At 38.0% G+C, this 17,713-nt stretch overlaps 1 protein-coding gene and 1 pseudogene across 2 annotated transcripts in view; one reads left to right on the forward strand and one right to left on the reverse strand.

Moving 5' to 3' along the window:
• Nucleotides 1–17,713, forward strand: part of LOC149144498 (uncharacterized) — a 221,162-nt pseudogene that overhangs the window by 10,506 nt on the left and 192,943 nt on the right. The gene's annotated exons all lie outside the window — the stretch shown is intronic.
• On the reverse strand, nt 3,006–4,499 carry LOC149144499 (developmentally-regulated G protein 1). Its single transcript, XM_089449090.1, has one exon. The coding sequence runs from the start codon at nt 3,993–3,995 to the stop codon at nt 3,009–3,011; it is 987 nt and encodes a 328-aa protein (XP_089305216.1). The 5' UTR covers nt 3,996–4,499; the 3' UTR covers nt 3,006–3,008.

Genomic DNA, 17,713 nt, shown 5'->3' on the forward strand with positions numbered 1-17,713 from the left:
TTCAAGTCGGCCTCTAGACAAAGTGCAGAACTCATGTCGGCTCACCTTATGAAAAGACACACCTATTCATATATTCAAGTCGGCTTATTTATAGAGGGAAACCACTATATATAGGCGTGGACACACTTCACATTTCTATAGTCAGATTTTCGCATATCTCTGTGATTTCAGATGGGTAATAGCAGAATGAAGTTCAGATGCATATCTGTGTGATTTCGGATGGGTGATAGCAGAATGAAGTTCAGATACATATCTCTGAGATTTCGGGTATCAAGTACAGTAAAGGCTACAATTCGGATCTCTGTCAAAAGGAGTTCGGACCTATCTGATTTCAGTGACAAAATGCAGAGACCAGTTCGGATAAGTAATGAATGAATAGTGAAGAAGATTAAGGGCCAAACATAGGGACAATAATTCGGAAGGAGAGTTTCGATGCTACAATAGAAGATCACAGGTTGATCAAGGGTATAGATACCACAGTGATGATCTTGGTATAATCTCTGTCCTACAACGAAGAGGATTCAGTGCTAACTCAGGAAGGTGATCACTAGCATGTGACAAGGTCTCGGTATTATCACATGTGGAAGGCCTAGATATGAAGAAGATTGAAGTGGAAGAGGATCGAAGAAGAAGGCTGACTGTCAAGAGAACATGTGTCTTGGTTTTGGAGAAACTACTAGGTCAAGGGTCTTGGTCTTGGTATTCGTCAATTGGAATCTCTATAAGAAGAATTTGTGTGGGTTTTCCTCTTAAAGAGTGAGAGGTTTTGGCCCTGGTTCATGGCCTACATTTTGTCTCGTGTCTATTTATGTTTATGCATTGGTAGCTGTTTGATGAAGAAGAACACTAATTACTTGTGTAAAGAGAAGATCCTAATCTAATGAAGTGAAAATACTCACAAGCAGTTACTAATCAAGAGAAATCACCTAACTAATAATGCCCTAGATTTCTCAACATGGTATTAGAGCTAAGGTGACAAAGCCAAGGAAGGGCATCTTACCGAGGGACACTCAAGGAGCGAATCTCGAGAAATGTATCAAATCGAAAATTAAAGGATATCAAAGCAAGTTGAAGGATCTACATTATAGAATCAAACCCTAGATCAAAGGAGGAAGTCTACTTAAGAAGTCTTCGGATCATCAAATATTCAAGGCCAAAGCCTTATTTCTACTCAAGACGAATAGATCTACAAATCAAGGCAACTAAAAGTCTACACCAGCAAGAGTGTTGGATCCTATAGTCCTTAGCACAAGACTACAAAGATCCTCATCAAGATGAAGAGATCTACAAAGCAAGGCAACCCAAATATAGGCATCCAAGAGAAGCATTTCTAGGACTAAGATCACATCATCTTGGAGACCCTAGAAGCATTCCTGATCTGCAATCATTCACCACCAAGAAGACAAAGTATCTTGAAGACAAAGAAGGCTAGAAGGTGTTAGCGCTTGAGATTTCACCCTAGGCTGAGAAAAGTAAATCTTCAAGGCTACATCAAACCATTTCACCTCGTAGCTAGCCCTACGAGGTATGAGAAGGCTCTCTCGGGTCAGATTCGGTAGATCTTTCAATATGATTAGGCTGACCAATCAAGAATAAAGATTTTAGGCTAGTAAATTGATAGGGGGTTGGATTTAATGATTTTTGGGGTTTTTTAATGGAATGACGGGGCTTTTCTGGGCTGCATGGGCAAAATCACAGCTTCAAACAGAGAAATATAATGACTACACAGGTTATCAACTGAGGCAAGGTAGGCATGCAATTTAACACCAAATCTGGTTTCAAATGGGATGGCACGACTGGTGAGGAGCTAAGGAGGGCAAATAATACTTCGAATCCTCCTTAAACAGTAGAAAACATCGAATGCGAACAAACTTATAGGAGGAGCATATAATACTATGAATTCCTACCTAATCACTTCATTTGTTCAGCTTGAAAGGGTCATGAAATGAAATGGAACATAACTGATTACATATGAGACAAAGGGAAAAACTTATGCTAAATCAACATACCACATGAATCTCAGCAAACAGAGCTGTGAAATTCCATTAAATTCTCTGTCATAAAACTGTACAATAAAAAGCTCTCTGCTTCTCCAGCAGCTCCCAGCGCTCAGAAAAAACTCTCCCCCCTCACTAACTCTCTCTCTCTTTTACAAATGAATTTTTAATACAATAAGTACCTCTGCTGCCCAAAACAGGGGCGCCGTTTTTCTCACATTACCAAAAATGAAATAAAAACCAGCTGGGGGAAAACAGATCGACCCCAAGACCCGGCATTTATTTTATCATTATTAATAAAAATAAACTAAAAAAAACAAAAACAATAACCACTAAGCGCTGCTGAAGATGGAATCACATATCCTTTTCACAAGTGCGTTCACAAGTGTCGATCTGAAGATATGGGCAATCTAATGGTGTGCAACTGCTTCCCAAATCTGGAGATTCGCTCTGCTGTTTTACTAAAATACGTGTCAAACTGCCACATAACCAAAGGCGCGCATATCGCAATGACTGCCACCTAAGAAATGACCTCTGTATCGGTTGGAGTTGAGAGAACTCTGCGGCAATTTGTAATTGGCACTGAGGAGAGCAACGCAGAAAAGCATGTGCCAAGAGGTATCTGGCAATCTGTCCTGCACGCAGAAACAACTTAGTGAAGCCAACTTGATACATCTCAGCTGAGATATTAAATCGATGTAGAATTGCGATACAGACACTAAGTTTGTCTTGATCTGCAACACTTTGTAACAGAAGAAATCCATATCTTTTTGCAAACTGCTCATGTGACATTCGAGTTGGATAGCCAGATCTAGATATGCGCACAACTTCCGAGGTGTATGTAATACAGAACTGCGCAAGTCTCCATAGCTTTTCGCACTGCTATTTCCTCTCGAAGCTTTGCCAATTTTTCTCTCTTTGCAACCTGATCAGTAAGATTCATCCAAAATTGTGGCTTTTCATTGTAGTATTTGAAAGCACGTTCCAAAGCCCCATTTAAGGATCCTTCATCTATGTTTTGTGTATATGGTTACATAAATCTTCCACTGTACAACCACCTCTGTCCGTAGACAGGACAAAAGGTTCAGCAAAATCAGGTTGCTGCCCCTGAGGTTTGGTGTAGACTCTTACTAACCCCATTTCATCCCACATTCTTGCAAGTAACCGATCAAGATTGAGCTTCAAATTGCAACTAATGACAATAGAATTTGGCTGCCGGAATAGCTGGTCAACATCATCAATACCGACAACATCAATTTTATTATAAACATAAACACATTTGATATATTTCCGGTTCCCTTCAATGACATCGATGAGATCATCAACAGTGGCATCTTCCCTGAATAATACCTCAGCATTGTGGATCTTGTACTCATGTAATATTTGATAACAAAGTTTTTCGTCAACATGTGTTAATGCCATTGTGCTGTTGAAGGAAATGCCACCAGTCTTTTTCCTCTTGAAATATATCTGAGGAGGCCTCTTGTTTAAGCGCAAGCCCACTGCTTCCAATTCCCTTGTTAAAATTTGTCGATGACCCTCACTTTTAGATGCATCAAGAACCATTAACACTAGATCTGAAGACTTTGCAACCGCAATCACCTGTCGACCACGACCCTTGCCTTCAGAAGCACCTTCAATGATTCCAGGAAGATCAAGAAGTTGTATCTTAGCATCATTGTAGTGTATGACACCAGGAATACAAGTAAGTGTTGTGAACCCATATGATGCTGCTTCTGAGAGAGTTCCAGTGAGTAAAGTAAGAAGTGTTGATTTCCCCACACTCGGGAATCCTATCAGAGCAACACGACCATGACCATATTTTGTGACTTCGAAACCATCACCAGCACCACTAGAACCCTTCGGTGGCTCCAATAGCTGTGTCCTCAGCTTCGCTATCTTAGCTTTAAGCTGCCCGAGATGGTATTCTGTAGCTTTATTCTTTTGTGTCCGTGCCATCTCGAATTCTATCTCCTTTATCTTCTCTATGATACCCATTGTGCCTGATCTTTCCTGTTCAGACTAAGAAGCTGAAAATTCAGAGATCCCAGTGTACAATACGCATATCCTCTGTCTTTAACGCCAATATTGAGCCCATCTATGAATTGTCTCCACCATTTGGGGGAATAAGGCGCTGACACTCTCGTTGATAAGGGTCTGGAAGAACTGTATTGCATCCTCATCATCCAAATCCAAACGGAACTTTTCTTGAAGCTTAAGAATCCCTTTCTCCGGATCAGATGCAATAGCAGGAATGCTTGCTCCAGCCATTAAATGGAACAAATTCAGGATGAGGTTACTGGATTTTCTCAGGATGTTGTAGGCCTCGCAGCAATAAGATTTGAATCTCCCATAGTATTGGCTTTCTGCTCCACCCATTGCTTCTACCATTTCCTTGCACAGTTTCATTGGTGGTGGAAACGGTTTAGGATCTTTACCCAGAATGTAGCCAAAGTCAACATGAAAGAGTCTTCCATCATCCCTCAAAAGAAGATTATCAAGATGCCTTCAACCGCTGATACGAAATTAAACTATGATAAAGAACTCACATACCACCCTCAGAAATGAAACTATCCAATTAGCAACCAATCAATCCAATGTCCCAATTCAAAATCTTCAGTTCAGATCATGGCAGTGACTTGGAACAAATTGGATCACAGAAATTCTAATTTAGAGCCAGCAGAACGTTGAATGCGATATGGACTATCCTTTAACACAGCTGGATGGGAGCAATCAATATGACATGATACAGCCATATTTGACCATTAACCCACCTACCAAAATCTAATGTGCACACCAATATAATAAATATCAGCATCCACAGCACAACCATACAATACCCACCACAGTCCCGTCAAAATAAATAGCCTTAGCTCCCCAGATCTCAACCCAACTTCGCCCAAATATTGCAGAACTTTGTAAATAGCTGCAGTCCTGTAAAATTAGCGCGCATTTGAATTCAATGTTGGCTTGGAGGTTTTATCCCACTAACTTGAACACATGCGCATGTCAGATTTGGAACCCAAGAAGCCGACCCAACAATATTACATGAAATGTTTACAGTTTCAATTCGGTCATCACCTTTGCTGTGGTTTCCAACAAACTCGGATATATTATGTTGACCATGGTATCTAAGATCTTGCTAGGATGAAGAACCACCAGAAACAATACTTTCGTTATTTCTCAGAGTAAAGTGTAAGCAAGGCGCTTCAAAACTAAGGCCTTTGCAGCACTGTGAGAAATTGAACTGGATTTAATGGAGGCCTTTCAAGAGAGGATAACAACAAGAAGGGCAGCATAATATACAGAAATAAATTGCCAGACTTTGGTTGCTGATAATGTCAAATTGCGTTTGCAGAGATAGGAGTTTGAAGTTTGCTGCTGCCTTAAGAAGAGCTGAAGATAAATTACATAATCTGAAAAGCAACATTAATGATTTCTTCTTCAAAACCCGGTTTTGAAGAAGAATCAATCTCTGATATAAGACAGAGTCTAACATCGGCTCCATTTGGGATGGCAGCTGCAGCTTCCTGGAGGTGCCAAGAACCGCAGAACTTTGGGAGAGCAGACCAGTGCTTTATTCATTGGGCAATGGAGTCATCTTTCCAACAAATCAACACAGCTGAAGACTTATTTTCACACTGAAACTTAACTCAATCAAACTAAAAGCCAACTGAAACAAGATGCTGCCCTTATGGCTGCTTATTTATGTACATAATCTATTCTAATCTGCTGTACAAACAATAGATCAGGTAATGCTAAAATGCCAAATTAACCACTCGAGTAAACCTGGAAATGATGCCGCTTGAGAATGCTGCCACGAAGTCACAGATGCAATTGCTGGCAGCCCTTCATGCACATACTGATCCTGGTCACCGAGAAGACAGCCCGATCTGTCAATCAAAGTGAAAAACATGTCCATATATGCCGCAATAGGATCACGGAAACTGGCCTCTGTTGGCTGCCCCAACTCTGCAATACATACTTCCAGCTGCACATTGTCAATGTATACCTCTATAGGCAAATCTGTTATTGCTTGTTTCGATGGAGGAAGGATTTCCAAAAACTTTTTAGGGTCTTGGAAATCATAAGAGTGGATCTGCTCATCTAACCATTGAATCTCATCTTCAATTCTTTCCACAAGTAACTCACAGACGCTAGGATGATAATTCGGAGATTTCAAACATTGAAGGAAAAAACTTAAAACTTCTTCATTAATTTCAATATCCACTAAGCTTTCTCTAAATTCGTTTAGAGCTTCACACAGTGCAGGGTCTGCCACATACCCTACCATTGCATGAACATATCAACAGGCACTGGAATGTCTGGATCAAGTTGGAGTCGCCAGGTGAATGGTTCAGCCTGCATAAGTGTCTGACTGCTGTCCACCATCAGCATCAGATCTGAACTTGATACATGTACTGGGGTAAAATGCAATCGAAGTGGTCGTATTCACAAGCTCACGGAGATTGACTGAAGCAACGTTTATCTACTAACGCTGATGTAAAACAAGAGCGTTTTCGAAGGCTTCTGGCGTAACTTCAGGCTCCGTCTAAGACTCGCGAAACAAACACATCAATCAACAGACAAGTTTGTTCTTCCCCAGTATGGTCGCCAATATGTTAGCGCTTGAGATTTCACCCTAGGCTGAGAAAAGTAAATCTTCAAGGCTACATCAAACCATTTCACCTCGTAGCTAGCCCTACGAGGTATGAGAAGGCTCTCTCGGGTCAGATTCGGTAGATCTTTCAATATGATTAGGCTGACCAATCAAGAATAAAGATTTTAGGCTAGTAAATTGATAGGGGGTTGGATTTAATGATTTTTGGGGTTTTTTAATGGAATGACGGGGCTTTTCTGGGCTGCATGGGCAAAATCACAGCTTCAAACAGAGAAATATAATGACTACACAGGTTATCATCTGAGGCAAGGTAGGCATGCAATTTAACACCAAATCTGGTTTCAAATGGGATGGCACGATTGGTGAGGAGCTAAGGAGGGCAAATAATACTTCGAATCCTCCTTAAATAGTAGAAAACATCGAATGCGAACAAACTTATAGGAGGAGCATATAATGTTTTCTACTGTTTAAGGAGGATTCAGAGTTATTGTCTGCCCTCCTTAGCTCCTCACCAGTCTTGCCATCCCATTTGAAACCAGATTTGGTGTTAAATTGCATGCCTACCTTGCCTCAGTTGATAACCTGTGTAGTCATTATATTTTTCTGTTTGAAGCTGTGATTTTGCCCATGTAGCCCAGAAAAGCCCCGTCATTCCATTAAAAAACCCCAAAAATCATCAAATCAAACCCCCTATCAATTTACTAGCCTAAAATCTTTGTTCCTATTTGGTCAGCCTAATCATATTGAAAGATCTATCAAATCTGACCCGAGAGAGCCTTCTCATACCTCGTAGGGCTAGCTACGAGGTGAAATGGTTTGATGTAGCCTTGAGAGTTTGTCTATCTCAGCCTAGGTGAATTCCAAGCGCTAACAGAAGGCATTGTCATCATCCTCAAAAGCTATAAGACAAGTTCCCTCTCATTGAAGCAAGGATCACCTCCTTATCCTTGAAGAAGATCATCCGAGGAAGCATCAAAATCATCATCAATCACCATCATCAAAGGAAGCTAGATCTAAAGGCGTCGACATCATAAAAGGAGCAATCTCCTTTATTGAGGAAGGGCTTTTCATTTGGAAGAAGATCATCCAAAAGGAGCACTAACACATCTTCTTCAACCACCATCAAAGTGATCAAGATTGAAGATTTCATCTTCACTTGTCAAGTAAGTATCTTTCATTCTATAATAAAATTTCGTTAAATTACTTCGTTTTGCAAGGAGATCTATAAGCTGGTCCAGTCATTGAAATTCCTTGCATGGAAAAGGAGGATAGACATAGTCCTCGAAGAAAATGAAGTCATTGAACATGTCAATGAAAAGGTCTCATTTGAATACATGGAAAGGGATTCTTATTGAAGTACCCCTCATATAGCAGTATTGGAGACATCAAAGAGATATATATGATAAGCTGGTAAAACTATTCTTTGAAAATGTGATAAAGAAGTTCACATCACTTGGATTGGATCTACAAAAATTGAAGGTATCAAAGGATAAAAGGTTATCTTCATAAGATCTCAATTGCAAGATCTGGGAGAGATAATCCTCATTGTTCTAAATGCACTAACTGATGAACAAGGTAACAAATGTCTGTGAGGATAAGAAAGCTATTCAACGTGTAATCTCTATGCAAGATAGAAGAAGACAGGTTGAGGGAAAAAAGTATTTAGACATTTGCTGAAAGGAAAGAAGAACATAACTAAGATTCAATGCTATGAAAATTACAGGAAAGATTGTCCTAAGCTTAAGAAGGGCAATAACAAGAAAGATAGAGAAGAAGTCCATTTCACCGAAGAAGTGGAGAACGCTGAAAGAAGGAAGTCCAAAAGAAAAAGCATTAGAAGTAAGAGCTCGTGACATCACCATAAGAAATACGAATGATGTTTGATAGTCAACTATGAAGGATATAGCTCTTAAGAACCTCATTGGGAACTAAAGGAAGGAAAGAAGTCATCCATGACAAGGCTCATCATACATCAAAAGGTAACATCTGCTGGATAAGGATATGCAAGATCCTCAAGACTCATTGATGGAATCTTCATCGGAAGGTTCACCAATCTAGAGTGGAAGCAAGTGTCTCATCAGGAACTCCAACTTGTGGAATTCATGGGATGATGGTATGATGACATAAAAGATGAAGTAGATTAAGGGGTTGAAGCTCTTTTCAATGAAGGAAGCCGCTGAAAGAAGCCTAGATGACCTAAAGGTAAATGAGGTATGTATGCTTGTATTCTGTTACGAATAATATATATATATAAATATAAATAATGAGGATAATTGTGATAATGGTTAGTTAATTAGTAATTAAACTGAAGAGGCATGTCTAAATGGGACATGACCTTCCATGAAGCGGCACTGCCTAGTATATAAGTAGGCCTCTCACTCTCATTTGTATCATCATTCTTATTCATACATTTTAATATATATTTTTGTATCCTCAATGGAGATCCTACATATTCCAAGTCTTCTTGAGTATTTAACTTGAAGAATGAACTTTGTTCGTTTCATATTCAATATTATAAAGTCATGTTGAATGGTTGCAGTTAACATGGATCACTGCTCGATCTTGAGAAGCATGATCAAAAGAAAGGAATCTCCTCCTATAAAAGGTTGTCGTAAGGCATGGGTCACACTAGATGAAATCAACATAATATGTTCTCATATGAAGTATGAGGTGGTTGACTACAATTGAGGGACTCTGATTGGAAGCTCTTGGGAATAAAATGAAATGTGTGAAGAAAGGAAGGAAGAGACCGTGAGATAATGCAACCATGGTAAAAGCAATCAACATCCGAAAGACCAAGAAGATTTGACTAGGAAGTCTCCCAGAAAGATATGAAGACTCTGATGGAAGTCTGGAAAAGATGGAGACCCTTGACAATGGATATCTTTGGGAGATATGTCAACATGTATGCAGGATGCTGATGCAAACTGGAAGATGTCATGATGAAAGACCATCACAAAGGTAATTTTGATTTAAGTGTTCATTTCTTATTTTTGAACAAATATCTGGATGGGTTTATGCAGGTTTGCCAAGGGAAGAATTGTGGATGTCTTCTAAGAGGACCATATAGAAGGATGTAAGATCCTTCCGGAAAATATGGCATGAAGAAGGCAGCATGACATGAAGCAAGGCCAGATGAAGACTAATGGATCACTTTCTGATGAAAGGAGTAATGACATGATTGACCCATGGATGAAAGTGATGGATGGTCTGTGTCTTATGAAGAAGCCCCAAAAAGATGAAGACTCCTTGACAAAGAAATTCATGACATCGAAGGAAGAAGCTCTTCAAGTAGCTGGTTGCGGAGCTGCTGTAGGTCCCTAATTAAGAGGGAGCCTAAAAACAAGTTTCTTACTTGGAAGAAACTTGGAAATTCCTAAGCCAAGAGGGAGCTTAGGTACATTCCTTCTGTAGGAATGAGTACATTCCTTTATTGGAATTGATATGTCCTCCCTAATTGAGAGGGAGAGATAGACACATCATTCTGGTCTTCACTTGGGAAGATAGAATGGAGGATTGGGTAATCATCTGGCATCTAATACTCTTTGAGGATGAGATAGGGCATCCAAGATAAGAGTAGTCGTGGACTGATATTCTTTGAGGACTGGCTATCCAAGATAAGAATAGTCCAAAGTAGGTCATACTCTGTGAACACCCGGGTGGAGTATGTACCTTGAGAGACAATGATTATGGTGTCTATGAATCATTGGTCTCACTAGCATTGTGCTCTGATCATGTGGATAGAGCTGTTAGTCAAGGCCTTGCTATGTGACAATGCTGGTTGATATGATGCTATACAGATGGGTTACCAATCTGATTCTTCTTATGAGAAATTCTTCAGATTGAGAATGACCAAGTACCATTATGAATACCTCCCTAGTTAAGAGGGAGTGTTGTAAAGTGTAACTAGGTTCAGTCTTCATAATGACATGTAATTATGATCTTTGTAAATGATGAAAAGAAGAGAATAAAATTATTTTTGTAATGCCTTGCTTCATGGGTTTCATGAGCAAGAGTTTTATCTAGATGGATCCCATTAAGAGCATTAGGATTTATCATTAGAGTCATAGAATTAATGTCATGCATGAAGAGCTCTTCTTGAGCATATGTCAAATGTATATAAGTCTATAAAGCCCTCCAACGATAAGCACAAGTGCCTCTCTTCAAGTTGGCCTCTAGAAAAAGTGCAGAACTAATGTCGGCTCACCTTATGAAAAGACACACATATTCATATATTCAAGTCGGCTTATTTATAGAGGGAAACTACTATATATTGGCGTGAACACACTTCGCCTTTCTATAGTCAGATTTTCACATATCTCTGTGATTTCATATGGGTAATAGCAGAATGAAGTTCAGATGCATATCTCTGTGATTTCAGATGGGTAATAGCAGAGTGAAGTTCAGATACATATCTCTGAGATTTCGAGTATCAAGTATAGTAAAGGCTACAGTTCAGATCTCTGTAAAAAGCAGTTCAGACCTATCTAATTTCAGTGACGAAATGCAAAGATCAATTCAGATAAGTAATGAAGGAATAACGAAGAAGATTAAGGGCCAAACACAGGGATAGTAATTCAGAAGGAGAATTTCGGTGCTACAATAGAAGATCACAGGTTCATCAAGGGTATAGATACCACAGTGATGATCTTGGTATAATCTCTCTCCTATAGCGAAGAGGATTCGATGCTAACCCAGGAAGTTGATTACTAGCATGTGACAAGGTCTCGATATTATCACATGTGGAAGGCCTATATATGAAGAAGATCGAAGTGGAAGAGAATTGAAGAAGAACGCTGATTGTCAAGAGAACTTTTGCCCTGGTCTGGGAGAAGCTACTAGGTCAAGGGTCTTGGTCTTGGTATTTGTCAATTGGAATCTTTATAAGAAGAATTTGTGCGGGTTTTCCTCTCAAAGAGTGAGAGGTTTTGGCCCTGGCTCATAGCCTACATTCTGTGTGTCTTGTCTGTTTATGTTTATGCATTGGTAGTTGTTTGATGAAGAAGAACACTAATAACTTATGTAAAGAGAAGATCATCATCTAATGAAGTGAAAATACTCACAAGCAGTTACTAATGAAAAGAAATCACCTAACTAATAATGCCCTAGATTTCTCAACATTATCCGTTTCAAAATTATTAATTTCATGTACTTTAGCCCCTTAATTGTAAAGTAACACAACTAATGCCCTTTTATATATATAATTTCCTTTACCTTTTAAATATATATCCACTTACACACCTTTAACTCCTTGGTTTATTTTCTCCACACAACAAGGTAAAACTTATCATTCACATGAAGAGATATTTGTATTTATTTGTTTTTCTTTACCTTGCAAATTCTATGGACAATTACAATGGGTCGCTAAAACACGAGCTTGTAAACCACCAATAGCAATTAATGAGGAATTAAGATTATCTTATCTACTCTTCCTTTTCTTGCATGTAATTATAAAGATATTTGGAAAAATTTCCTTTCTACTTCACATGCACATTTTTAGCAATAATTCATATCCTTTTTATAAATATGAATGGTTTTTTCCGCAACCCTAGAATGTTTTCGCTGGACTTTGACTTCCTACTTCTTTTTTCTTAGTAACAAGAATAAAAGAAGCCAAAAGCCTAAATGTGGTCAACGACCTGAAGAATAGGGAGACCCCAAAATTTTTATGTGACCAATGGTTGAATTAGAAGATGAAGCTTTGATACCAAGTGATACAAACAAAGTTTATTATCAAACAACATATTCAAAATGTCTGGAATATAAAGAAATTCACGTGGGCAATATATAAATAGTATATATGTAATTGATAGTAGAAATATGATGATGAAAGTATAATTGGGATCCAATATATATACCTAAGGAGTGCCCATTCATAAAGGGTCATGTCCTTTGGGACATGTCCTATCATAATTATTAATTATATTGTATTAATTATTATTATCATTATTATTTATATTTATTTTATACATATATATGTTCATAACATTGTTGGTGTTTTACGAGCCCATGGTTTTGGTATCCCATGGTATTTGTTCATGGTATTTAATGAAACCCATTTCAATTTCACATATTATAATTATTTACATAACATTTCCTTCCCCTTGAAGAATGCTTTGTCCTCAAAGCAATCTTGGATGAATTTTATTCCATTGTGGAGAGACATCTTGATTCCACATTTGTTTTTGAACAATGATGTGTTCTTTTAGTAGATGATGTAAGCTTTCTAACCCATAAACTTTGTAATTCTTCCCTTTCCACTTCAATTTCATAAATTGTTCTTGTAGGTTTATAGTGTAGGTGCCGAATTGCATCAACAATTGTTAAAATCTGAAAGTTCTATGCAAAATCTTAAAAAGTATTTGCAGAAACTTGAAAGTTCTATGCAAAAAACTGAATGTACTTTGCGGAAAACTGAATTTACTTTACAGAAAGTTGAATTTACTTTGCAGAAAGTTGAATGTACTTTGTAGAAAACTGAATGTTCTATGTTGTTACAATTACTTAGAATGTAGATTTCTTCTTCAAAACTTTTCAGATCAACAATTGTAGATAGAACATAAACTTAAGGATCATATGAAGACAACCAAACACAAATATGAGACACTGAGATTTAGGTCCAATGACCAGGGCAAAACCCCTCAAGGGGGAAAACCCAAATGATTCTTCTTCTATTAGATTTCTTCAATTGTTCAACAGAGTACAGAGAGAGAGAGAATGAGAATGAATAAAGTCACCAATGTCTAATCAACTTGCAGCTGAAGTGCTCTTGCTCTTTGCTTGAAGATATCCTCCTTCTCTTGATCAGATCTTGTCCTTCACACTTGCTCCAACTCTTCCCTTGCTCTTGCTCTTCACTTGCTCTCACACTTCTCTTGCACACACTCAACACTTGCTCTCCTTTTTCACAATGAACATGCTACACTCAACTCTCACTTGCTTTTGCTTAAATAGATGAGAAAGGAGAGGAGTTACAAAATGAATTCATGCCTTGAGCCAACAATAGGAGAATCAAATTCCATGAGGGAGGAGTTACTTGAGGAGAAGTGTAACTCATCCCAAGAATAGAGAGAGAGGTACACTTGTCTTGAGGAGTTACAATTCGAATTAGGGAGAGAGAGAGTTACACTTAGACATGAGAGAATTATTGAAAAATGAAATTAATTCAGACAAATAGATAAAGCACACATAAAAACCAGACACAAAATATTGGCGGAAAAAGGCTGAAGCCTCATGCTTCCTCAGGTATTCTCACTCTCATTTTCATTAAAATAATTGAATATAGTGTTACAAATAAATAGATGAGAGACAGTGTTCTCAACATAGTGCATGTTATTTTAGACACTTTTGGCTGAGATAATCTCTCACCAGACACACACCAATGTAGGAGTTACCTAAACTAACTCCTATCTTAGAGGAACAACCCAAGAGTTAGGCACAAATTCCTAACTTGGAATATTTAATTAATCAATTTATTTTTGGATTTATTATTGTTTTATGAGAGAGGCTAACATTCCCCCCTTCAATGATAAATCCAAAATAAGAATGAGGAACCATCTTCCAAGTTCTCATGTTGATCCTCAAAAATATTGCCTGAAAAAACCACCAAATTTGGATGCTGAAGAAACTGCAATATGAAGAGACTGAGTCAGCTGCATGACTCATTCATCTCTGAATGATGCTTGACAACTCCATCATGTGCCAAGCCGCAAAGGATCAAACTGTCCTTTGCTTGAAAACAACATCTGGTGTCCTTTGCTTGAAATCGAATTAAGTGAGGGAGTTACAAGTGCATTTAATGAGGAGGAGTTACACTTTTTCCATACATCGAATTAGTGAGGGAGAGTTACATTCTCTTAAGTGTGGAGTTACTATTTTATTCCAAGAGAGAGGTTCGATTTTCCAAGTAAGAGATTCTCAATTTAATTGACTTATTGCATGAGACTATTGAGAATTCGTTTTTATTATTCCATTAAAGGTGAATGACTTTAGGCTATTTTATAAATAATAGTATCATAATAATAATAATAATACTAGTAACGATAAAATATTAATTATGGACTTGTATAATCATGATTGATTTGATTTTAAAGTGGATTCCATATGTCGAGATCATCCTTGATCATTTAGACATGACTTCTATTTTTGGAAAGTCACATCTGTTGAAAAATCTAGGGCAGCTAGATGAGGGTGATTTCTCTTACTTTGATATCTGCTTGTGATGTTCTTTTAGTTAACTTGATGTACTTGATATTAGCTTCTTGTTTCACTTGATTATTATTGTGTTCTTATCATCAAACAACTACCAAACTATAAAGTTCAAAAGAACAAGAGGACACGAAATATAGGCTGCTTGCTAGGGCCAAAACCTCTCCTCTTGAGAGGAAAACCCACAAGAATTCTTCACTTCTTATAGAATCTTCAAATGATGAATTCCAAGACCTAAGACCCTTGACAAAGAACCCTCCAAGACCAAGTCAACCTCTACTTTGATGAGCTTCTCTTCCACAAAGTCAACGTTAGTCAAACTTCTTGGAAACTTCAGATTTCGTTCTCTGCTTTAGATTTTTGGCCATCGCTTTAAGTCTATAATTTTCGGCCTTTATTGCAGAAACCCTAGCTGACACGTCTGAGAGAAATGATGGTGAATTTTCCCTCCTTTCTCCTTTGCTTAGATATCCTTCTTTTCCTTGACTACTTGGCCTACAAACTTGATCTATATGATACCAAAATTCAACGTCTTTAGAGGTTTGAAACTTCGGATTTGTAGCTGTAGTATGTGCCCTAAAACTTTCGTAAGTGTGGAATGTGTAGCCTAAAACAAGCTTCCAAAACTTCGACTCTCTTCTTTATACTCTCTTCTTCGCTCCTTCTAAGTCTCCTTTTCTTGTTCTTGATCAAACTTGATGTTGCTCTCTTGATGAGGTTGAGTCTCCCTTCTATATAGGCTTCTCATGGAGGTCGAATAGCCCTTATGAGGCCGACTTGTTGTAGTTAGGTTGACGTGATCTTGTAGGGTCTTTATGACTCAAATTGACTTACATAAATTTTATTTACATGATATAACATGCCCAATGGGATCTTTCATACATGACAATGACTCAATTGACTTCTTGACTCTATGACAAACCCTAGGAGCACTCAATGGGTGCTTGACCTACAAATAATTTGATCTTGAGCACAAAACCCATGCTACAATAGTAATAATAATAATATATATGTATTTTTCTTTTTACAATGTACAAGAATTAAGAGTCATTTCATATTTATGAAGACCTATCCTAGTTACCTATTTCAACACTCCCTCTTAACTAGGGAGGTATTCATAATACATACAAGGTACTTGGACATTCTCATACTGAAGAATTATCATAAGAAGAGTTGGATTGGTAAGCCATCTCATAAGCTATCTTATCAGCTTATATCAGTGCATCTCATCATATCAACCAACATTGTCACATAGCAAGGCCTTGACTAACAACTCTATCTCTCCACAAGATTAGAGCACAATGTTGGAGAGACAAATGATTTATAGACACCTTCATCATTGTCTCTCAAGGCACATACCCCATCCGGATGTTCACAAGGTATGTCCTTCTAGAACCATTCCTGTCTTGGATTAACATATCCTCAAGGAATTTCCTCTTCATCTACTCTTACCTATTGGATGCCTTACCTCATCCTCAAAGAGTATCGGAATTCAGATGCTTACCCAATCATCCATTCTTTCTTCATAAAGAAGACAAGAATGATGATTCTATCTCTCCCTCTCAACTAGGGAGGATCTGCTCATTCCTATAAAATGAATTTACCCAAGTTCCCTCTTACCTAGGGACTTGCCCAAGCTCCCTCTTCACTAGAGACTTGTTATCAACAACAACTATTTGCTCTTCGGTGGAGATAATCATACTATTAGTTGCTTGTAGAGCTCCTTCTTTCAACATTGTGTCATGGGTGAACTTCAACTTCTTTATCATGGAGTCTTCTTCTTTCAAAACTTCGTCGTAGGGCATCGACTGTCTTCTCCATCACTTCCCTTTAACAAGACATAGTGTTGAACCATTAGTCATGTCACCCTTTTCTTCAGCGGGATGTGACCTTCTTGTTATCATTCGACTATCCTTAATACAACTACATCTTCCAAGTCATTATTCTTTCAAGATCTTCCATCCAATCTTAGTTGTAGATGAACTTCTACAACCCTCTTTCGGTAGCCTTGTTACAACCCAACCAGATGCTTTCTTTCAAGAATAAAAAATGAACATCAAATCAACATTGCCTCTTTATGATGGCCCTTTGTCATGACATTTGCTTCTTGCAACATCAACATCCTTTTGCATACTATCCATCTCCAAGATATACATCACTAAGGTTCTCCTTTTCCAACATATCAGGGCCTTCATACCTTCTCCATGGAGATGTCATAGCTTAATCCTTCTTGTTATCAGATGTTGATCACTTATCTAATCTTACGTGACTATAGATACATCTTTCACGAACTCTTCTTTCACTTTCTTCATGTATTGCTTTTTCAGGATCTTCTATACATAGTTCCTTCATCATAGGAACCATAGTTGCCAACCAACTCATATTCTTCATGATGTCATATTATGTTGGTTTCATCTTGTTAATATGTAGAAGAGTTCAAGGTACATTGTATTCATGCCTTCATGTATCATTCATAAGGAAGAGTCCCTTCTTCTTCAGTCATGCTCATGAGATAGAGCATTCAATCATTCTATCCGCAACCATATGATGACATGACTTTATTTATCTAATACCAAATATATACATACCTCTTCCTTCATGTGTTCGTCTAGACTTTCTTCTAGCATCTTCTTTTCCTTGCTTGAAGATGAAAGTACTTCAACCAACTTGACATGCTGCACATCTTTGTCAACATACCATCATCCTTCTAAACTGTGGATCCCACACAAGGTGGAATGTAGACTATCACTTGCTTCTTCTAAGTAGAGGGGAATCTTCTAACAAAGATTATAATGCAGGATCTATATGATCCTTGTTATGCAAATGCTTCTTCTCTAATGATGATGATGTGTGGCAACCTCTTATCTTTCTATATTGCTAGATGATT

The sequence above is a fragment of the Pinus tabuliformis genome, chromosome X (assembly GCF_031772625.1).
Source record: "Pinus tabuliformis cultivar Carrire ecotype Pingquan chromosome X, CPIR1, whole genome shotgun sequence".
Lineage (NCBI taxonomy): Eukaryota > Viridiplantae > Streptophyta > Pinopsida > Pinales > Pinaceae > Pinus > Pinus tabuliformis.

Bases quoted from the DNA above. Each gene is read 5' to 3' on its own strand.
- LOC149144499 (XM_089449090.1), bottom strand. From the start codon at position 3,995: ATGGGTATCATAGAGAAGATAAAGGAGATAGAATTCGAGATGGCACGG.